General features: G+C 44.3%; 1 protein-coding gene across 2 annotated transcripts in view; it reads right to left on the bottom strand.

The window, feature by feature from the left end:
- Window positions 1-10,056: 10,056 nt before the first annotated feature.
- The window catches only part of LOC137533041 (son of sevenless homolog 2-like), a 119,333-nt gene continuing 105,164 nt past the window's right edge, over window positions 10,057-24,225 (bottom strand). Inside the window, exons 19-23 of one of the 2 annotated variants that reach the window (XM_068254179.1) lie at window positions 22,969-23,085; window positions 21,550-21,805; window positions 20,164-20,205; window positions 16,654-16,760; window positions 10,057-12,274 (exon numbers count right to left, since the gene is read on the bottom strand). In XM_068254179.1, coding sequence (XP_068110280.1) covers window positions 11,765-12,274; window positions 16,654-16,760; window positions 20,164-20,205; window positions 21,550-21,805; window positions 22,969-23,085 — 1,032 coding nt within the window. In that variant the 3' untranslated portion in view covers window positions 10,057-11,764. The remainder of the gene's footprint in view (window positions 12,275-16,653; window positions 16,761-20,163; window positions 20,206-21,549; window positions 21,806-22,968; window positions 23,086-24,225) is intronic. The other variant, XM_068254180.1, reaches the window with a different exon arrangement.

Raw genomic sequence — 24,225 nt, 5'->3', positions numbered from 1 at the left:
TGAAGGCTATGGCGATTCGCAAACGTTTGCGGCAAAAATGTCAAGCTCGCAACATTACTACTGGAGAGTTGAAAAGCTCTCGCTAATGGAACGCTATGCTATGGAGGATTTTTACTAAATCACATCGCGCCAGTGTGAACACACACATAGGAGAACACTAGCAAGAGCTTTTAAAATCACAAAACGCCTAGAAAAGTTCTTGTAGTGTGAATAAGCCTTTAGGGACCATTCACACTTAACAGCGCAAAACAGTAGCGCTTCACTTTTGCATGGGTGATTTTACAGCGATTAGTGCAATAAAATCACTGTATACTCTCACGATTCAGAGCGATCGCGATCAGTGCTTTTAAAAGCACTGTATCGCAATCACTCCTGAATCGTAGCAAAGTGCTGCAAGGTACACGTTTTGCGATTGCCGCTAATCGTGAAACACCTGCGATTGGTGGCAATCGTGACAGTGAGATTACTGCCATAGGTTAATATTGCGCTAGCGCTTTGGCGATTAGCAGGAATCACCCACTAATCACCCAAGTGAGAATGGGCCATTTTAGGGCCAGTGCACACCAAAAACCGCTAGCGGTTTTTGAAGCGGCTTTTCAGAGCGATTCTAGGCATGTTTAGAGAGATTTTCTAAACATCCCTAGCGGTTTTTGGAGCATTTTTGTGTAGCAGATTTTATATTTTGTTACAGTAAAGCTGTAACTGAACAGCTTCTCTAACAAAAACGCTTGGTAGACACCTCAGAGGTCTCAAAGATGCTGCAGGACTCAAGTTTGCGTTTGGGGGAAAAACGAGCCGCTCTGGTGTGTACCAGCCCATTCACTAACATTAGCCAAGCGATTTTCCCCCTGAAAGCGTTTTTAAAAATGCTCAGAACCGCTCTTTGTGTGCACCAGCCCATAGACAGTTTGTTGAAGGTATGGAGTCTGATGAGAAAGATTTATTTATTTTTAGAGAAAATGACTCACAGAACAAATTGACTTCTTTAGAAGATTAAGACTGCTGTCATTTATTAAATCTGTTAAGAACACAGATACAAAGCACAGTAAAAGGCCACAGGAGAGGAAATCAGTGTGGCTTATAGACATCTGTACAAACACATGCTTAAACCTGATGAATCCCATGATATCTCACACCAACTGTCATTAGAGGCCCAGTTGTTACAGGAAAAAAGTCAACCACTTTATAGTAAGTTCTTGGTATTAATGGAAATGAAAAGTTTGAGCAATAGTGGAATTAAATGCCATTAACAAGAGCAACCCAGTTCAATGAAAGGATGAATAAACCTGATCTTCTCATTGCATGGGAAAAAGCAGAGCACAGCAACCAATCAGTGACTGTTTGGAATTTCGCTCACTATATTTTGCCATCATAGAGATGGTTAATGAGATGCAAATAAACCTGGCTTGTATGCAAAATTTATGCAGCTTGGAACAGAGCCAGACAAATTAACTTCTTGTAGATTTTGATTGGCTCATTTTTCAAACTGCATAAAAACTTGGAACTATCTGCATCTCATTTACCAGCTCAAGTTAGTACACACCGTTCTTTGTTTCCACACAGCGGCAGGGCCGGGCCGAGGCATAGGCTGGAGAGGCTCCAGCCTCAGGGCGCAGTGAAGGAGGGGGCGCACAATTCATTCAGCTGTCATTCCTAATTGTGTATGAAGCAGAAAGAAATAAGAAAAGGGGATACATAGCAGTGACTGCAAGCCAGATAACTAGATATTAAGGTGTTGGGGGCCCTGGGGCACCTCTTAGTCTAACAGCAATCAGTGAGTGACAGCTGGGGTGGGAGGGGTGGAGGGGCGCACTTTGGTGTCTCAGCCTTGGGTGCTGGAGGACCTTGTCCCTGCTCTGCACAGCGTCATTCTTTCCGTTCTCCCGTGCGCGATTCCAGATCCAAAATTGCTGCCTATTGAAATCAATTGTCTGCTTCCGAATTGTGCGTGGAACACAACCCATGCAAATCCCCACTGCTGTCCATAGGCACAGCAGAGGGATATGGATGCAAAGTTGCATTACCAAGGGTGCTGGGTCTGTGCAAATTGCAGAATATGGAAACCTAATAAAATTTTACACTCTTAGATCCTGCTTAAAGGACATCTGAGGTGAAAATAAACAGATGAGAAAAACAGTTTTTTCTATTCTCCTAAAAATGATTTTTTTTTATATTGAAATCTAGTTTTTAAGTTTTCTCTGCTCAATGAAACCTTCCTTGAAATATGCCAGAGATAAAATCTATGAACTATTGGACCTTTGTATCTCTTTCCTGCTCTCTACAGCCATAAAACACTTTCCTGTCAGTAAATGGCTTCTATTACTTGTCAGTAAGGGTTATGCTATAGTCTGGCCCAGTCCGACCTGGACAGAAACTGTCACTTGCATACATGACGTTTAACTCTTTCAGACAAAGAAAAAAAGGAACACAGCCTAGTTATTTGTGTGCTTGGTACTATACATTTACATGTCTATCTCATCATGTCACGTCACCTCAGTTGTTCTTTAACCTCCTTAGCGGTAACCCTTGCGGAGGGTGCCGCTCAGGCCCTGCTGGGCCGATTTTCATAATTTTTTTTTTGCTGGACGCAGCTAGCACTTTGCTAGCTGCGCCAGCACCCCGATCGCCGCTATCCGGTGCGGCGCGCGCCCCCCCCCCCCCAGACCCCTGCGCTGCCTGGCCAATCAGTGCCAGGCAGCGACAAGGGGTGGATCGGGTCTCCCAATGACGTCCCGACGTCGCTGACGTCATCCCGCCCCGTCGCCATGGCAACGGGGGAAGCCCTCCAGGAAATCCCGTTCTTTGAACGGGATTTCCTGATCGCCTATCGCCGGAGGCGATCGGCGGGGCTGGGGGGATGCCGCTGAGCCCTGGGCTCGCTACATGATTTAAAAAAAAAAATATCAAAAAAAAAACTGCTGCGCTGCCCCCTGGCGGTATTTTTCATACCGCCAAGGGGGTTAACCTCCCTGGCGTTCTGAATCCCCGCAGCCGCGGGTGGTTTTTTTTAACCTAATTTTTCTTTTAAAATCATGTAGCTAGCCTAGCGCTAGCTACACGATTCCCCCCTCCCTGCTTCCTCCCTCCCACCCTTCTGATTGCCGCCGGCGATCATGCCCATCAGGAAATCCCGTTCTGAACGCGATTTACTTCAGGGCTTCATCAACGTCGTGACTTCAGTGAGTCCCGATCCACCACTCAGCGCTGCCCTGATTAGCCAGGCTGCGCACGGGGTCTCGGGGGGGGGGGCTGTTACGCAGCGGGTAGCAGCGCATCGGCGGCGAACGGAGAAATGTGCAGCTAGCAAAGTGCTAAAAAAAATATAAATTCAAATCAGCCCACCAGGGCCTGAGCAGCGCCCTGCGGCGTTACTGGACGAGCTGAGCTCGTCCGTAATGCCCAGGAGGTTAAAGTGGCAGGATACATATTCATAACTGTGGTTAAAGGGTCATCAAAATGTCTGATGATTAATGCAATACACTAATAGCTAGTCCACTCTCCATCCACAGGTCCAGATTACATGGAGAGTGTCCCACTGTTAAATGTGAACCTGAAGCTGGGAAGGGAAAAAAGCCACTAACCTATGTAGAGGGAAGGCTCTGGATCTCAAAGTCTTCCCGATCCTTGCTCCACCACTGTTCCCTCAAATGTATTTGACCTGCAGATTGAGTGCCTCTTCAGCTCTCCTCAAGCAGGCAGGGCTAGTGGATTGTGTACGTGGGAGTCCGGGCTTGCCAATGTGCAGCACGGGTGCGCATATCTTCAGAAGCCCTGGGGATGAGAATACTCCTGAAGCCTGCTGATGAGTACCAAAGATGAGTCAGCTCTAAACCATCGAGACCGAATGAGGATTTGGGAGGCTCTATGGGATCCAAAACCTTTTTAGATACAGCCTATTTATAATTAGATTTGCAAATGAATACCCACATTTTTACCTCATCATGTCGCTTGAGGTACCATTAAGGAGAAACCGTAACCTTGGATTGAACTTCATCCCAATCAGTAGCTGATAACCACTTTACCATGAGAAATATTTAACTTTTCTCAAACGGGGGAGCTGTATGGCTGATATTGTAGTGAAACCCCTCCCACAGCGTGATGTCAGCACCAGGGTGCAGACATCAGAATGTGGGACCCTTGCGGGAAAGAACAGCTGTTTCCAACTGCCAAAAATGCATCATCTCTTTCCACAGACATCACCTGCCAGCAGTAAAGATGTCGCCATGTGATAAATGTCAGAATATTAATCAGGGAGAGGAAAGATTTTACAACAAGCAAGCACTGACTAAATAATTTATACATAATTAGTGTAAAAAATAAGCACTTTTTTTTCCATTACGTTATTTTCAGTGCAGTTCCTCTTTATGTCTGGGCAACTAGTCTTCCTTCTTGTTTCAGGACAGTATGCAAAACTATTGGAAGCATAAGGAGAACGCAAAAGTAAGGCAACAAGAAATAGGACAGCAACCTCCACACCCATCAGTACAGGCTCATGTTAAAGGGATATATACAGTCCAAACAATATAACGGGGTTTTAAATGAACAGTCGACGTTTTATTCTCCAGTATTCAATTTTCTTCTAGATTGCGAACAGGTAACCACAAGAACCACATACAGGACTCCACATCAAAACAAAGGACTGCCTGACACGTGTTTCACGGTCAAAGACTGCTTCCTCAGAGGCACACAGTGCATACACATATCAAATGTTGGTTCACAGGTAATATCACATCACAATTTGTAAAACCAGTGAATCCGCTCTCCTGAACGAAGCCCTGGACGCTAGAACGCATCCACTTATCTTCCATGGATGCGTTCTAGCGTCCAGGGCTTCGTTCAGGAGAGCGGATTCACTGGTTTGACAGATTGCGATGTGATATTACCTGCGAACCAACATTTGATATGTGTATGTACTGTGTGCCTCTGAGGAAGCAGTCTTTGACCGTGAAACACGTGTCAGGCAGTCCTTTGTTTTGATGTGGAGTCCTGTATGTGGTTCTTGTGGTTACCTGTTCGCAATCTAGAAGAAAATTGAATACTGAAGAATAAAACGTTGACTGTTCATTTAAAACCCCTTTATATTGTTTGGACTGTATATGACATTGTATGAGGGGTGGAACTATACTATTGGTGTTTTAAGTGTTCATGTTAAAGGGAACCTGAAGTGAGAGGTATATGGAGGCTGCCATATTTATTTCCTTTTAAACAATACCAGTTGCCTGGCTATCCTGCTTATTCTCTGCAGCTAATGCTGGGAACACAAGATGCAACTTCAACTCCGATGGACGGTAATCGGAGGATTATTTCCGTCCTGTCTGATCGGTTTCTGATCAATAAAGGAATCAATTTTGCAAAGTTTTCATTGGAAAATCATGTACAAGGCTTCCTGTCAGATTACCTGTCATTCGCACGTCAATTGCATTGTGTATTCCCCGCATATTGAGATATATGAAGAAAAACAGCAGCATTTTTCCATGGACGAACATGCAGTGTAGGCCAGCTGACTGTCAGCAATGGAATATCGCACACATTGAGTGAAAAAGAAAAAGCAGCAGTGTTGGTATTTACATTTTTTTTTATGCTGAGGGAAAACAGATTACCTTCCCTTTGATTGCCCATAGGGAAGCACTGCGAAAAACGCAAGCAATTCTTAGCAAGGGTGACCCCTGCCTTAGCCCCTGAATAAGCATGTAGATTAGAGGTTTCTGACAAGATTAGCTGCATGCTCGTTTCAGGTGTGTGAATTAGACACTACTGCAGCCAAACAGATCAGTAGGATTGCCAAGCAACTGATTTTATTAAAAATAAATAAATAAAATATGGCAGCCACCTCTTGCTTCAAATTCCCATTAACCTTTATTGCCGTTGGGACGTGAGCTCCACGTCCGCAGCGGTAGCTGCTACAACGCAATAGTCACGTCCCTGCACTTCACTGGCTTCCTGCGCTTGCAATGGTCCCGGCAACAGGGGGTTTGGTGGCAGGGGACAAAGGTCCCCTGAACCAATCTGTTCTTGTCCGCTGAAAATGATCACTGTATTTGTTCAAAAACCGTGATCATTCTCAATTAGTGCCGCCACGCTGCCTCCAGTCTTCTGATTTCCACCACCAATGGGAACATTGTTCCCATTCATTCATCTCCCCACAGGCCACCATGATCGCAGGTATCAATGGATGCCTACGTCACTTCCCTAGTTCCAATGTAACCATGCAGTGTCACGTTTCATTTTAAAACAATAATGGCCAAAAACTGAAAAAATAAAGGTTTCCATTGTTTTCTTATTATTTCTGTTAAATTGCATTTGAAATAAAATAATTCTTAGCATAATGTACCAACCAAAGAAAGTATAATTGGTGGCCAGCATTTCAACTTTGCGTTAAAAGATTGCTTACAGCTTATAAACTATTATGCCAGATTTTTTTTTTTAGTAGAAATTCACTGAATGGATTAAACATGACATTTTAGTGCTGCATTTAGCTAGAAATCCTCCTCCGTGCTTGCTTGTTTAGTTACAAATGTATCTATCTACAATGTAACAAACAAACACTGCTCTGAGAGAACAAAGAGGGCTTCCCTGGCAGGCTTTTCAAAGGTCTATTTGTATTCCAAATAAAGATACATTTGTAACTAAAAGATAAGAACGGATGCGGATTCCTAGTTAAATCCAACACTAAAATGTCATGTTTAACCCATTCAGTGAATTTCTGCTTAAAAAAAAATCTGGCATAATAGTTTGTAAGCTGTAAGCAATCTTTTAAAGCAAAGTTGTAATGCTGGGTGTTAAACCGCTTTAAGTAGTGATAAAGTTATTGAGGAATGAATGGGAGAAGCGCTGAAATGTGAACATTCCTCTCGTCCATAAAGTGAAAACAACCCGCGGGCTGAAATGGTTTCAGGACCACTCCAGCAAAAAAGAAAGCAGTTAAAATCTGACAGAACCAACAGGTTTTGGACTAGTCCATGTCCTCATGGGGGATTCTCAAGTTTTCAGAAGTAATTTTCTGCACTGCAGTTTAACTGACAAAACAGGAAGATACCAGCCAGCCTCCCTACTCCCTTGCACACTATTTTGGCAGTAAGACTTGGGAACTGCCATTCAGGAAATCCTTTTAAAAACAAAGAAAACCCTAAGAATCCCCCATGAGGACATGGATTAGTCCAAAACCTGTTATTTCTGTGAAAATAAAGAGCAAAAGTGCTTAATTTTCACAATAATAATGTATAAATGATTTAGTCAGTGTTTGCCCATTGTAAAATCTTTCCTCTCCCTGATTTACATTCTGACATTTATCTCATGGTGACATTTTTACTGCTGGCATTACTGCTGATGTCAGTGGAAGGGTGTTCGGTTTGCTTTTTTGGCAGTTGTAAACAGCTGTTATTTCCCACAATACAACAATTTTTTTTGTATTTAAGAATATTTTTTTAACAGCTGCTTCCAGATTTGACGCTTCAGGGCCAAGTGGGGATGGTACCTCCCAACATCTCAGTAGGTGGTTGCCTGAATATCAACCCACACCTGTATTTTTTAGCCACTTTGTGTAGTGTCTGTAGCATTTCTAATGCTGGGAACACACAACACGCATTTTGCGATAGATTCACCACGCGATCGATTTACCATACGATTCCCTGTTCAATTCTCTTATCTTCCGCTCATTTTTCTTATCTTTCTTTTCAATTCACTTCTATGAGAAATCGAGTGGAAAATAATTGAGCAGAGAATCGGACATGATAGAATTTATCAATCAAAGGCATCTATTGGAATGATTCTTCCTGCAAAAACGAAACGTGTGTTCCCAGCATTACACGATACTGCGCCAGATTGGGCTCCCGTTATCTCTCTGTGTGTTTTTTTTCTCCTCCAACCAGTTCTGCAGCTAACTACTGCTGTCGGAAGGTAAAGCTGAAATTGGCTGGCTGCACTGCAGGGTACAGGTTAAAAAATGAATACAACTTGGGCTAAAAGGCAGGTTTTTGTTTTTTTTAATTCATTACTGGCTGCAGACTGAAATGAAAAGGCAATTTTTAATAACATGAAATAGCAAAAACAATTTTGTAGTCCTGATACAAGTATATAGCAAATTTGTAGCTAGAGTAATTTTTTTTACTTTAAATACATTTTCCTTTGCTTACGATATGCTTTGAAAGACCTCATAAAACAACATTTCTGCTGTTGAGAATACGGTGTACCGTGGAGTGAGATAAACTGACATATTTCTCATATATTTTTGTGTTATAACGAATAAGTTGCCTTTCTCGGGCATGATTTCATGTTTAAAGAGAACGCTTTTTGTCCTTGCAGCTGTTATCCAAATAATCCATTTTCGGGCATCTTTTTATTTTCTGCGGTGTCTGTCAAAGAGGTGATAGAGCCAGGTAGCTAGAGAGCATTTAAATATTTTGAAGGAAAAAAAAATAAAAAAATGGAAAGCAAAAAAAAGGTATGAATTACAAATATTGTTCCGATTCTAAATAACACTTTATGGAGATGACCTTTAACGTTTCACCTTTAAAAATCCACTATTTTAAAGACATTAATATCAGCGCTGAGAAGCCGGTGAATTCTCATGACTTCCCCCAGAACTAGTGTGATGGGCACTGAGAAATCACTGCCCGAATATACTGTACTCAGGGTCTCCGAGTTAATTATCAGCTGATACTCCACCCCCTCCCCTCCTTAGCGATGCAGTTACAGCATAATTGGTGGCTGCTGAGCTGGGGGCAGGTTGTGGCGATGCAGATAGGGATAACCAGGGCCTCGGCAGAAGTTTGGGGGGAAAAAAACCCTACAGCTGCATTTCTGAAGGGGAAGGGCGGAGCACTCCCCTGAATGAATTACAGCCAATCAGGTCAGTACTTAACCCAAAGATTCCCTCCCCCCCCCCCCACATATCATTAAGGCAGAGCCTGACATGATATACTGGAAAGCACTCTTTAAGGCTCTCCAAGGTTGAACAACGCAAGACAATGTAAAATATTTAGCAAAACCAGCCTGGATTTATTACATATAGTCTACTGTTCAATGGGAAAAAGTTTGGAAGATGTGCCTGGATGATAGCAGATTAAAGGGATAATTGCACAGTGTAAAACTTTAGTTAATTCAGATCGTCTTAGATTTACTGCAAACTTTTTTCACTGTAGGGGTGAACTAGAGATGGCAATGCCAGTCACTCCTCAATAAGCCAGCTTACCTTTGCCACCAAATAAACAATTTGTGATAAATTCAGACCAGGTTGATTGGATCACATAGGTTCTCTGGTTAATTTTTGGGTCTGGAGAGGCTTAGTACTAGCCAGACACAATGGGTGGTAGTTTGAAGAATTTGTGATTTAAATGAGGCTTAATTGCCTCAGGTGTGTGGTGGAAAAACAAGGGGTGATATACCCATAAGTCTGTTTTATATCATGCGCTCCAAATAGCTTGCACGCGTCCTATGGGACGCGTTGCAAGCCTCACTACGTGCATTTCCTTCAAGACCGTAGGAGGAAATGCGCAGTGGTCAGGCTTGCAACGCATCCAATAGGTCGCGTGCAAGCTATTTGGAGTGCACAATATACAACGGACTTATGGGTAAACAACCCCTTGTTTCCCAGCTGCACACCTAAGGCAATTAAGCTTCATTTAAATCACAAATTTTAGTGCTTAGCCACTCATAAATTCTCATGAGCCCATGGCTGATTCTAGGCACAACTAATAATTATTTTCAAAATCTTATTTTTTTTAAAAGACCAGACTTAAAACTTTGTAGTTACTGAGACTTTCCTATTGTGGTTGCTTTTATTGGTTGACTTTAGATCTGCTTAGAGAAAAGAAAATGAATCAGTTTGGCCTATGGTAACCATTATCACTCTACCTTTCATTTTTACAAGCAAAGGCTAAAAAGATTAAACAGGTGTTGGATGGGTCAGTACCGTGGCATCTGCTCCTCACTCTGAGGTTTGATACATTAGTCCTACTACCCAGTTGAACAACTGGGAACTACTTTTACCTCAAAATAGCCTCACAAAGTTAGTCTCTGCTACCCCCCCCCCCCCCCCCCACACCAAAAAAAGTGGGAATAATATCTGAGGATCATGCATACTGGTCCCAAGACGCCAAAATAAAACTGGTCTGCGTTTATGCATCATGTAGACAGCCATATTGAGAAAAAAAAAATATTTATGAGACAGGCTTCTTCCCATTTGTTCTCAAAATGGCTGTCTTAATCACCAAAGACATTTGTAAAGCAGCACTTGAAAAGAACAACTGTTATATACACAGTGCAAGGACTGGATGTTTTAGAAAACCCAATAGCTGCATTCCTCATTTTCATCCTCTTCATACCACTCACAAAGAACATAAAGTGATTACATTTTCAGAGACATTGGCTTGAAAACAAAATGTCTTACAGAGTAACCAAGTTATTTAGTGTCTCTGTCATCCCTTTCAGCAAGGTGACAAATTAATACCACTGTCTGGTCAGTTGAAAGTTTTTTTTCCTGTACAGAGATGACTGTAGACTGCCTGAAAGGAAAAAAAAAAACTCCTGGCTGCCTGAGTTTAGGAGAGAAATTATGAATGACCTTGAAGAACTGCTCAGAAAAAGTAAAAAAATCAAAACACAGTTTTGATTCCCCAATACACCTGAAAGACTAAGTACAGGAGAAACCAGTACAAGTAAAGGAGAAAGACAAAGTGTTCTTAGAGTACATTCGTGGCAGATAGCTTTGATCTCAGAAAAAGGCAACTTATGAGCACAATCTGGCTTTTAACCTGCTAAAATAAAATATAAAGGCACATTTGAACACTGCATGCTTAATACTATTCTTCGGGTAATCGATAGTGTTTGATTTTCCTTAGGTAGTGTTTGTGAACAGACAGACAGGTAGTGCATTTGCATTTACACCGGGGCTCCAATTTTTTTCCAGACCTCTTTCGTGAAGTCAGAAGGCCTTAGTCAAGGAAGCAAGAAAGGGAGGAATCCATTTTGAAAATGTGGCCTATGCTGATGTTAAAAGCCAGTAAAACCATGACAACACTTCACCTTATAATATGGCATCACAGGGCCTAACTGAACAACAGGCCTACAATATGTCAGCTCACAAAATGGCTTCCTCCACTTTGCATATGTAACAGGCATACGTCTAACCCGTTGGGAGACACAAGCAGATCATGCTGGTCCTGACCGTAGTTTAGTGAGAGGATAAATGGAATGATATAACCTGGAAAGAACCCTAAGAGGGTGCAATGATGCTGTATCTCCTGTATGTGGTCTGGAAATTAAAGGAAGAAAAAAAAAAGGCCACTAGTGCTTTAAATTACTGTAACAAGTCTTCCCTCCAAAAAAGAGCCAATATTCCAAAAAGAATTATAGGACTCGCTTATTGAGCTGGTCTACTGGAGGGTACAGTGCAAAAAAAAAAAAAAAAGTCTGAACATTTTTTTACATACATAAAAAAAAAAAAAGCACTGTGTTCAAAACATAGCAGACAGGTTACTCCTGAGGCAGTTACACGCTGTTTTAGTGTTTAAAGGCCATAATGTGTTTAAGAACAGTCCTTCTCCCATGGAGTTCATTCCTGCACATGCTGTTTTGATCAGTAGCACTTTAAGAGCGTTGGGGTTAACCCCTTTCTGGTCAGACTGCCAGCAACACCTTAAGCAGTGCCTGAGTTACATAAGGGGAAAATACAGTGCCTTATCAAAATAAATTACAAAAAACACAAAAAAAGAGCAAGAGTCCATTTCTGATCCCTATCCAGTGTCAAGGACTGTAATGGCTGTAGTCATTGTGGAGTTTCTGTATTTTCCAACAAGGCTAGTCTGTGCAAAGGAGGATGGGAGAATTCCCTTTTGTAAGTCTTTGGTGGCAGTTTTGGTAGCTGAGGAGTGGAGTTCTGCCGTGGCGGAACCGGCGGGGCGGTCATCTGCAGGAGGTTGTTGTGACTGGTGCTGAGGCCGCAGCAGCGGCGTAGTGCTCTTGGAGACGGGGTGCTGGGAGGGGTATTGGGAGAGTTAGGGACAGTGCTGGCCTCTCTAAACCAATCCTGCTCTCGATGGAGGCGTCCCAGGGGTGGAGGCTGAAGATTGAGGGGGCAGTTTATAAAGTGTTCTGGAGGCCGGAGCGGGACCGGAGGAGGAGTATCTGGAAGAGGATCTCTTGGGGGAGGAGGAGGAGGGCTGTGCAACGGTCCATCAAAGGGTCCAGTATAAGCAGGAACCCGTGGTTGAATCTTTGGAGGTGGAGGCAATCTGGGTGGAATGGCAGGTGGATCCTCATCTGATCGAGAACTCGCCTGAGGGGGGAAAAAAAAGGAGTTTACTGGTACAAAATAAGTCAATTTGGACTATGTACTTATTACAAAATGAGGTATTTTTACAACACATTCCTAGGGAATTTACCATATTTTCCAGACTATAAGATGCACTTTTTCTCCTCCAAAAGTACAGAGAGAGAGAGAGAGTGTGTGTTAGTCTGCATGTGTGGCCAGGTGTGTGGCATGGTGGGTACCCCGAAGAAAATGCAGAGCACAATGGTAGTTCCTCCATCCTATCTGGTTTACTGGTGCCCTCTCACTGCGTAACCCCAGGGCACATGCGCTGTCAGATCATGCAGTGAGAGAACTCAGAGGACAGAATCTGCCATTACAGCGACTGGAGACAGTGGACATGGTGTGTGCCAGCTGGATAGGGGAGGGCATCACTGGTTAGCATTGTATAGCTAGAAGTGTGGATAAGAGTAGCTGGTTAGTGTAGCTAGTTGGGGGGGGGGGGGGGAGCAGGGACTAGTGTAGCTGGGATAGAGTAAGCCTGGTGGGGGGGGGAGAAGTGGGGTCCACAAGACGGTCCTGCACCATGGAAGCACCAAGGTCTAGTATATTTGTGTCCTCTAAACCTAGGTACGTCTTATGGTCCAGAGCGTCTAATAGTCTGAAAAATAGGGTACTTTATAAGTATTTCTTCCTAGTCTCTGGAATCACAGTCTGGCTTCTAAAGCCCTGTATAACCCCCACCAGCCATTCCAGTTCATAACGGACATCAAGGCCAGCCTTACGGCTTACATGTCGGCCTGTGAAAGGTCTCACTAGGTCGCTCGCTTCTGGATCACCTTTCATTTACTTCCAGATTTTTTTTCTAAATGATTTGTAACTAATATTTATAACTAGATTTGAAAAAAAAATCCACCCTAAATTGTTTTAGCTTTTTCAACAAACTCATAGATCATCATTTCCTCCTCAGGAATATACAACTTGTCTGATCAATCCCAGTCAGTATGAGCCAGTAACCTTTAGAAGTGGGGAAGTGGGAGAGGAGGAGATGAGCAAACTGAAGCCATACCGACTGCTAACCAATCATGAAGGTCTGTCTCCAGTAGCCTGGCAGGACTTTAAACTAAATATGGAGGTGAATGGGCAGCTGGAGGTCACTACCAAGGTGGATGTGCAAATTGGTGCAGCAGACATGTTCCTTTTTATTTTGCAATAACTGTGCTTAACCTCCTTGCCGGTTTTCCCGACCTGAGCTCGGGGTAAAAAAAAAAGAAGCTGTTAGCGGTGATCCCGAGCTCAGGTCGGGGTAGGCAGTGCAGCGCTTTACCTATCAGTTGTGGAGTCCTGCGCGCGATCGCGCGGTGCAGCGGGACTCCAGCCTCTCTCCCCGGCAGTGTGGGGTCTTTCCCTGGCCGCCGGGATCCCCATGTCCCCGCTATTCTTCCGGGGACCCGGCGGCCATCGGAGTGGCGGTGGCGGCGTGATGTCATCGGGGGCGGGGCTAATATTTAAAACAAACTTCTCTATATTAGAGAAATATAGAGAATTTTGTTTATATGTATATTAGCGCCTTCTTGTGGTCAAAATGATAACTGCGACGCTGGAGCCCAGGAAGGTAAATTTTTTATTATGCTGCAGATCTCCCTGCCAGAATGATTTTTTTCAGGTTTTAGGGTCTGAATGAGTGGAAAAAAATTGCACCTCTTTTAAACCCTAAAATCTGGAAAGAATCAGACCGGCAAGGAGGTTAAAGGACAACTGAGAGTTAAACATCAGGTATGCAAGTGAAAGTTTCTGTCTGGGTTGGGACCAGGTCGGACTGGGTCAGACTATAGCATAACCCTCACTGATAAGTAATTACAGCCATAAAACACTTTCCTGTCAGTAAATGGCTTCTGAGAGCAGGAAAGAGATAAACAGGGTCAATAATTCATAGATTTGAGCTCTGGCATACTTCAGTGAAGGTGTCATTGAGCAGAGACAATGGAACAGTAAAAACTAATTTTAAATATAAAAGAAAACTGTGGGATATCTTTAACCACTTCAGAACTCAGCCTTTACCCCCCCCCCCCCCCTTAAGGACCAGCGCTGATTTCGAAGATCTGTGCTGGGTGGGCTCTACAGCCCCCAGCACAGATCAAATAACAGGCAGATCGACCAGATTGCCCTCCTTTTTTCCCCACTAGGGGGATGATGTGCTGGGGGGGTCTGATCGCTCCTGCATGCGTGTGGGTGGCGGGGGGGGGGGGGGCACCTCAAAGCCCCCTCCACCTCTTCTCCCTCCCTGCCCCGGAGATCGGAGGCTGCACAGGAACGGATCTGTCCTGTGCAGCCTCTAACAGGCTCCTGCCTGTCATGTGACAGCGATCCCCGGCCGCTAATTGGCCGGGGATCGCTGATCTAGCACAAAGCTGCTACTCTTAGCAGCGTTGTAAAAATGTAAACAAAGCGGATTATTTCCGCTTGTGTTTACATTTAGCCTGCGAGCCGCGATTGGCAGCCCGCAGGCTATTCACGGAGCCCCCCGCCGTGAATTGACAGGAAGCAGCCGCTTGCGTGAGCGGCTGTTTCCTGATCAATTAGCCTGCAGCTACCACTTTGCCGACGCACGTTATGAGTGGGCGGTCGACAAGTGGTTAAAAAAAAAGTCATTTTTAGGAGGAGGAAGATAGATACAATTGTTTTTCTCATCAGCTTATTTTCACCTCGGATGTCCTTTCAACTTTTATGAAAAACAATAAGCATTTGGATGCATTTATGAGAAAAAAATGTCATAATTACAGAGCTGCTGAGATTGAGTTTCAATATGCTGCCAGAGTACAGGTAGTAGTCGTGTTAGACACTCCCAGTATCCACCATCTCCATACTGATAGCCAGTCAGAAAATGGCATGGACCAAATTATGTTCTACACAGTAAGAGAAGTTTCATTTTCAGGCAGTAGGGTTGAAACCGATAAAAAATTGGAACACAGTAAGCACAATATTCAGGCCACCCCCATCAGCACACCACCTCGGTGCCGCCAAGTGCATGCCCGACCAACAATGTGACCAATTTCGGGCCAAAATCGGTCACATTAACCAATCAGACATGCTGCAAGATGTAGGGCCAACCTGCTCAATCAGGTGCCCGGCGGTAATGGTGTGGGATATCGGGACAAGCGATGAAACCCCCGGCATTGTCCCCCCCAATGTTTAATGCCCCCCCCCCCGGTGCCCAGTGCAAGCTATACATTACCGGTCTGCGACATCCACTGGCCCCAGGCGCACTCATCAGTGCATACATGTGCGCCCCACATGGTTGCCGAGTAACGGGATGGGCGTAGGTCGACAACCCACATGAGACGCGTGCAGTGAGAGTGCACCTGGCACCAGCGGAGGTCAAGCAGCGGACAGGTAATGTATACAACACTGAACACTAAGCACTGGGGAGGCAAGGCACCCCTTAGGGGGTCGGCGAGGAGGCGGATACTGCACACAAGGCCGATTCCGGATTAATTTCAGCATGAAATTGATCGGGAATCGGCCTGTGGTGTATGGGCAGCTGACAGACCTCTCTCTCATCAGATTCGATTAGATTTGCCTCTTGGTCAAATCTGCCCACCATCGCTAGCTGTATGGCTACCTTAAGATTGCAAGCGAAATCTGAGACACTTTAGACACCAGAACCAATGCATTGATCTGATCATAATTCAGGCGCCCATACATGACTCAATCAAAAACCTCAATTTTCCCGTTCAAAAAGAAAAAATCTGATCGGGAAAAATATATCGAATTTTTGACCTTTTGATCATGTTGGAAAATACAGTGTATAGTGGATAGGTTTGATTTTTCAGGCAATACAATCAAAAAATTAAATTTAAAAAGGTCTGAAGAGAAAATAAATAATGGTTTAGTGTATGAGCGCCTTAAAGTGTACCGAGCTGAAGCTCGGGTACCCAAAATCAGATACTCACCTAAAGAGAGGAAAGTCTCAGGATCTTTCTTCTCTCTTGTAATGTCCCCCTGTCGCTGAGCGTAGCCTCCCGGAAGATTAGCAACAAGGCATTGTCGCTAATCAGATCAGGGCCGCGCAGTCCCTTTTCCTTATTCATGGAAGCGCAATATCCCACTAAGCCCGTCTGCGCATGCGTAGTGAGCCGTGGGCTCCGTACTACTGCGCATGGGCGGGCGGCAGGCTCCCGTGGCTACAGCATGCAAATGACTAAGGAAGTGGAGCTGCGCAGCCCCAATGTGGAGGGGAGGCCACGCTCTGCAACAGGGGGCTTCCGACAAGGGCGGGAAACCTCAAAGGGATCCTAAGGCTTCCTTCTCTTCAGGATAAGTTCTTGTCTGGAACCGAAGCTTCGGCACGGGTTCACTTTAAAACTCATCTGTGCTGCCACCATCTGGCAGAATATTGTAAATACCAGGCTTACTGTATCAGGATCAAACTTCTTGCGTGGAGGCAACGGAGGAGGAAGCAGAGGTTCTTCATTTGGCCTGTACAGACTATTGCAAGAGCTGAAGAAAGACTCTGTAAAATGGAATAAAAATTAAGTAAGGGGTGCATTACAGATACTTTTCAATGAATAAATATACTAAAAGACAAACACTTATATAGCGCTTTTCTCCTGGCGGACTCAAAGCGCCAGAGCTGCAGCCACTAGGACGCGCTCTATATGCAGTAGCAGTTTTAGGGAGACTTGCCTAAGGTCTCCTGCTGAATAGGTGCTGGCTTACTAAACAGGCAGAGCTGAGATTCGAACCCTGGTCTCCTGTGTCAGAGGCAGAGCCCTTAACCATTACACTATCCAGCCACCTACTATATTGAACAGCACTCCAAAACCTGTGACAGCTTATGGCTCACATGTAGCTAGAGTCACCGAATACTTCCGGTAAAAGGACTAGAACTATGATAAGGCTATTGTAAGCCTGGAGGGAAGGGGACATATGGCTACCTATACAGAAGGATGGTGGCTGCTGACAGTGGCCTTGGGAGGTAAAGAGTACAAATCCGGCCCTGATAACAACTAGGTGTGAAAGCTCCACTAGCAGCAGCACCAAATGGTTACCCTTTCAGTAAAGGATTTTACAGCAGGATAGCAGGAATACTGGAGCCATTCTAAGTGTATTGGAAATAAATCTATTATATGATTTTTGTGCCTTGTAAAGGATGCCATACATATTCACACACAAACTTCAAACCCGAGAGTCTTAGTGCTTCAATTGAAGCACATGAAGACTCTCGGGTTTGAAGTTTGTGTATGAATATTGTTCAGGGTACCTGAGGGTCTCCCCCTAAGGGTGGTGCGTAAATTAAACATGTGGCCGCCAAAAGTTTGGTTTTGATAGTCGATGCCATACATATGATAGGTATGGAAATGATATAATTGTTGGTCAGGATCCGCTGAGTATTCTAATATATAATTTATGCCGCCAACATACCCAGCCACTGAGTTATTGAACTTCTCAGTAACTGAACATCCTACGTTATCCACGTTTAATATCATTTCAACGTCTATTTGTTGAGTATTATGAACTTGTGATTATTATTTGTGCGCGAGAAGCGTGTGCTGAAATATAGAAGATGTCATATTTGTTGGGCTTAAGCTTCCCGCCCAAAAAATAATAACGCCCAGTCCAGTCTAGGGGCTGCCTGAGATCCCGCCCTAAAAGCTGGATCATTCAATAGGACAAGGCTGAGACTCCACCCCAGTCCTTCAATTTACCTTGGTAAGGATTGCACGTAGCTGCCAATTTGTCTGAACTCTGATCCGGAAACAAAGAGCTTTCCATGTGCTTGAATTTCCACACAAAGGGACACATTTCTTCTGAACTTAAGTATCCATTTTTGTTTATTTTTTCCCTTTCATTTTACACTGGGTTATCATTGTCTAATTGTTACAATACTTTAAGTCAATTATTTTCTCAGCTGCACCCTACTATTCAGCCAACCAGAAGGAATCCTTGCTTCTGAAGATACACTACCTGAAGATTGTTTGTTATAGTTAGAATAGTGTGTTCTAACCGTTTTATTTGCAGGTCTTAGAATCAGTGAGAATAGGTCCTCTGTCCTCTACAGAGGTGGTGGCAGCTTTGTATCCTGAACTAGTGTGTAGTTTGTGTTACTGTAGCTCGCAAGCTTCCTTCTAGCCTGTCTGCTGCCCAATTCCAGCAGTTTCAGCTCATGGATTGCGTCCAGAAGGTTGGACCGTCTGTGGGCTGAAATACATTGGAAGGCATTGAGCGGTCCGGCCACTAGAGGGCCTGTGATAACATCACAATACCGTCATATTTATGAATAGCTTCAAAATAAAATAATAATTTCATTATTTTACTACATGCATTTTTTTCTTAAAGTGGACCTGAACTCTTGCGCAGGAGAGAAGGAAAACCGAGAGAAATGCACTCTGTATGTGTTTAGAGAGTTTAGCCTGTATAATTCTCCCTCATCTGTGTCTAATCACAAGTTGTAATTTTCTCTCTTAGCTGTGTCAGCTCAGAAATCTCATCTGCCTTGGCAGAGCAGCTAATTTGTTGACACGGGATATTAACAATATGCCTGCTCCCATGACAGCAGGAAGAAGACACACTGCAGATTTATTGCAAGATTTGTATCAACTGTAACAAAGAAATGTTTTTCTTTAAAGGTTATAATGCTGTTGCTTATCTTTTAGAGCAGAGAGGAAGTTCTGAGTTCAGGTTCGCTTTGAAGAGCCTTTTAAGTCTGCAATTAAACTTGCAATGTATTGTCTATTCATATAAAAGTTATAATTGTAGAGACCACTGGAGGGCGGCCTTATATCATATTTATATTCTGTAATCTCAGCCCCTCGAACATACCAAAACTAGATCGATGAGAGCATGGGAAGACGACCTAGGCCAGACTAACTATAAGTCAGTGGTCTAACTGTTGTCTTACCCTGGCGAAAGGCAGCAACTATTTTTCTCATATAGAGACGAACTACAAAATTCTACATCGCACATATATTACTCCTGAGAGGTTGCATAACATCTCAAATACCAACTCTCCTAAATGCTTCAAGGGATGCAGGCAAACTGGCGATCTTGCTCACATATGGCGCCTCTGTTCAACTGTGAAAAAGTACTGGGCACAAATTGCCTCTGCCATTGGCACAGCACTTGAACTACCTCTTTCACCCGACCCACTCCAATTATTACTAGGCAATAAGCCACAGAAGTGGAAGTACCCACAACATAGATTGGCACAGCATATGGACAAAGCAGCTCGCCTGCACATAGCCCGACAATGGTCGAAACCCAATCTTTCCCTCGAACTTACTGATGCTATAATTATGGAAATACTAATCTCTGAGAGATTGTTAGCCATTGTTAATGACACTACTCTACCTTTCACCAGAACCTGGCAACCTTGGCTCTTGGCCTCCACTTCTCTGGGCTTACGCTCCTGTGCCCTCTCCTTCTAGGGACAACGCCCATCCTTTGTTTGCAATAATCCTTAGAACAACATGATATGTCTTGCATATTTCTATTTGTTAATGTTTGTTACGATTATAATTTGATCATATGCCCTTTGCTAAGGGTCTACTCAAAGCTGTTCGATTTCTTCAAAAATCTTAAGACAATGTTTTGAAACTAAAAGTAATAATTGCCTGGCTGCTCTGTTCCTCTAGAATCCCTCCCAGAGTCCTGTAACTCCCTGACTTCAGGAATCCCCTCCCAGAGCCCCCCTGCTGAAAAACGCCATGGTGTTTTCCCTACTTCGGCTAGAGAATACCATGGCCTTTTTTTCAGCAAGGGGCGGGGCTACTCAATGGAAGCCGGCAGATACGGGGTTCTGGGAGGGATTCCAGAGAAACGGAGCCGACAGGTCATTATAACTTTATATGGCAAGATGAGACATTGAAAGTTTAACTGCAAACTGGATAGACAATATTGATATTAAATAGACTTACTGGAATTCGGTAGAAGAACTGGGGCAAAAATGCTGTTGCTGCCTGTAAGACAGAGAAAATTGTTAATGTTCATAAAAAAAGTAAATACAAAAGTAACCCATTTTATATGCTTTGACACTGGACTATTTTAAGGTGTCCATAAACTTCTCGACCATCATACAGATCCATCTCTGATTGAAATCTGATAAGAGAGGCACCTTTTACTGCCACGAGCTGTGCAAAGATTTTATCAGTGGAGCGGCCTCCCCAGGTCTCTGCAAAGCTCAGAGGAGCACATTAGATGGTAGAGTGTTGCAGAGGAGGGTATGCTCACCTATCCACTGGCGCACCCACCTTCTGTGTCTTCTCTGTATCCCTGCCGGACACCGGTGCACCATTGACCCGGTATCATACACACGACCACAAATTACATTGCACACCCCGGCAGCCATGGAGAGAAGACAGGACACCGGAGGAGGCCACCAGAAGATAGGTGAGCATACGCTCTGCTGTGACACTGAGCAGTCTAGCGGCACACATTTTAAATGAGCGGAGACCAGCCGGAAGGTCTATCGGTCTTCCAGAAATCGAACGGTGCTACCAGCGACCACAGGGATCAATCATGGCAAGTAGGGATCTTTCTAATCTGCATATGACTCATAATTTAATCATAATATTGATTTAAAAAAAACAATAGCTGTAGTAGATTTCCATTAGATTCAAAGTTTTCACTGTATCTAATGTCTAATCTATTGAAGAGATCAAGTAGTATATGGCCATCTTTCATTTTTGGGTTACATTTGGCTTTAATTATAAATATACTGAAGGTACGTTTTCACTGTCTGAGACGAATGTTTGACCATCTCAAACACTATGCTACATTACCAAATAACCAACACAAAATACGAAAGACCACTATTGTTTGGGCACCTCTTGCTCATTGTGTCTCCCATCCCCGGCACTGAACATATTACATGAAAAAGACTGTTATGCAATTTTAATAAGGGCTGAATGAGTAGAACTTCACAAAGAGCACAGTGGCATAGTGATTAGCACGCTCGCTTTGCAGTGCTGGGTTCCCGATTCCAATCCCAGCCAGGGCACTATTTGCAGAAAATTTGTATGTTCTCCCCGTGTCTATGTGGGTTTCCTCTGGGCACTCTGGTTTCCGCCCATATCCCAAAAACATTAAATAAGTTAATTGGCTTCACCCTACAAATGGCCCTGACTACAGTGGACATGTGACTTTGGTAAGGAATTACATAGTGAGCTCCTCTGAGGGACAACTAGTGTCAAGACTATATACTCTGTACAGCGCTGTGGAAGATGTTAGCGCCATATAAATACAAAATAACAATAATAAATGATAAAGAGTAAAGAGGAGTAGATGCAAGAAAGAAAACCTACCGTAGGAACTGTTGAGGTCGAAGAAGACACTGAGTTCGGAGGATGCAGACACTGGAGGCGTGGAGGGGGTGTTGGGGGAAATGGGTGGAGAGGTTGCAGCTTCATGTTCAGATTCAGTAATTCTGCTGAAGCTGATCTTGTAGGGTTCTCTCTCCAGAGGGGTGGGGTGTCCCCGCAGGGTGCCGGATGATGACAAATGCCTCCCGCTATTTGGTCTTATGCCTGGAGACTTCAGGGGATACGTTGTTTTCCGAGGCTGGAAGAAAGAACATTTTAGCTCAACTGCGTATCATTCCTTTTAAACTTTATTACCACTTTAATAGATTATCATGGTTTAAAGGATACCTTAGGCCAAAAGAAAATGTTAAAACGGAGGGAGCAGGCTGCTCGGCGATGCGCATCCTTGATTGTGCAGGCGCATCTGTATGTACACAATGTAGTTGTGATGTAGTCCGCATGCGCAGAGCGCTCTAAGCAGCGGGAACAAGGACGTGCGTTTCCAGGCAACACCTGTGCAGTCTTTGCTGACCCTCCCGACCAGGAAGTAGCTTCAGAGGGTCGATACAGAGTAATGGAGGTTGTCGGAGGAGAACGGGATAAGCAATGGACTTGAGGAGAGCCCACTACACATGCTGCTCCCCGTTTTTAAATTTTCCTTTGGAATAAGGTATACTTTAAACCATTATACTAACCCCATAATGAATGAAGACAATCTAAATCTGAAAAACTAAATAATAAGTAGTTACCGGAGGTGAAAACCAGTAGTCTAACTTTTCAGCTGTTCCAAAGCCAGATCTGTAAGTGACCTTGGGGTACTCCTGTACAAATGTTGGCTTTTAGATGAGATGGTCCCCAACAGCCTCCTCAGCAGGGCTCTGTCTAGCATGTATACAAGGCTTTACTTTTAAGCGGGACCAAATGCCCCACATTAAAACTTAAGTACCGGTACCTAGTCTTCAGCACATAAAAGCGCATTCCCCCCCCCCCCCCGTAAAACGTTTGTTTTGCTTTTTGAGAGTACTACAGGCAGCACTGCTTTCAGAAACTGACAAATATAATTATTGCCGGACAGAAGAAGCTCTCTGCCTCTTCCCTGTGCTCCCCTGCATCTTTCACCAAAGTGAAGTGCCACCATGGCATCGTATTCAGGCACATAAAAGCCAACCAGTTCAGTCCAGAAAGATATGTCACTTCCACAGAGGAGGTGGAGAAGCACAGGGAAATGGCCAGGCAGAGAGGGAAGAACCCAGGCAGAGGGCTTCTCCAGCCGGCAATGACCATACATGCCAATTGCGAGAGCAGTACAAGCTTGCACTGCTCTCAGCATGCACAGTAAAAATTTGGGGGGCCTCAGGGCTGGAACGGTCTGGTGGAGGAAGAAGCTGGGGTAGGGGGAAGGATTCACCAACAAAGACTTACAAATCTGGGCGGTTGCTTGCAGCCTCTTGGTTCGATCTCCTGAGATTTGTTGAACAAATAGTCTGTAAAATCTTTTTCAGGCGTGTTCCCCATTGGGTTCAGATTCTCAAAGAACCTCTGCAACGAAAAGAAACAGTCAGCGTGTTATTCTTTTCTGCAGAAGTCACCAAGTACGGGCGATACGCCTGTATGCACAGCACAGCACTGCAACACAGGTACAAAGACAATGCTCAAGACTTCTTGATGTAAACTGTGTGAATGAAATATGGAGCCATTCTTAGGGCTGAACGATTTTAGGAAAATATTGAATTGCCATTTTTCTGTCAGAAACTGCGGATTTGATTCAGAATTTTAGGGATACGGAGCCAGTCCCAGGGCTCAAAAAGAAAAAACAACACAAAGGATGATCCCGGTGCTCAGTTCACGCTAAGACCATTACTCTTACCACCTCTGGATGGCCAGAGAACAGGTCAGTACAGTCCTTCTCCTGCAACCCGCTGTGCTGTAACAGCTCGCCGCTCCATGGACAGTAGCGGCAGCTCAGAGGCTTTCAACACTCCTGGCGGCTCACTCTCTCATTCCGTCTGCGTCATCAGCTGGGCAGGCCGGCCAGCCACAAGGATCAGTTTGAGAGCAACTTAGAGTCCTTCCTTCTCAGGCCCATCAGTCAAGCTTTAGCCAGCTATCAAGCCTGGAACCACAATTTTGAATTAGGATTAATCGCAGCTCCTTCGCACAAATGCACAGTACCCAGCAGGCCAGCACTCAACAGCTTTGCAGATCACCACATCACATTGTGCCTCATCCAGACTTCCTGTCTGTCTGTTACTGTGCAAAGGAGGCAAAGCTGTGATTAATCCTAAGGCTTGATAACTGGTCGAAGCTTGAATGACAGGCCTGCAGATTCTCAGAGAGCTACGGAAGGACTCTAAACTGATCTTTGTGGCCCGCCCGCCCAGCTGAAGACGTAGGCAGAAGGAGAGCGTTAGATGCCAGGAGTGTTGATAGCCGCCGCTACTGTGTACGGAGCGGCAAGCTGTTACTGCACACAGTGCACAGCGGGAGTAGGACTGGATACCGACTGTTACTGGCTGCACAGGGGAAAAGTGCCGTGATCATCTTCAAAACCGCACCTTAGTCGATCACGTGATTGTCTTCTCCGAATTGCGATTTTGATCTTAAAACAATAGATCATTCAGCCCTAGCCATTCCCATTGAAATATTATTTAATGCAGGCTACAACACTAACCTAATTCA

This window comes from Hyperolius riggenbachi, chromosome 9, assembly GCF_040937935.1.
Source record: "Hyperolius riggenbachi isolate aHypRig1 chromosome 9, aHypRig1.pri, whole genome shotgun sequence".
Classification (NCBI taxonomy): Eukaryota; Metazoa; Chordata; class Amphibia; order Anura; family Hyperoliidae; genus Hyperolius; species Hyperolius riggenbachi.
Note: the sequence above shows the minus strand (reverse complement) of the source record. Positions and strands in the feature narration are given on the sequence as shown.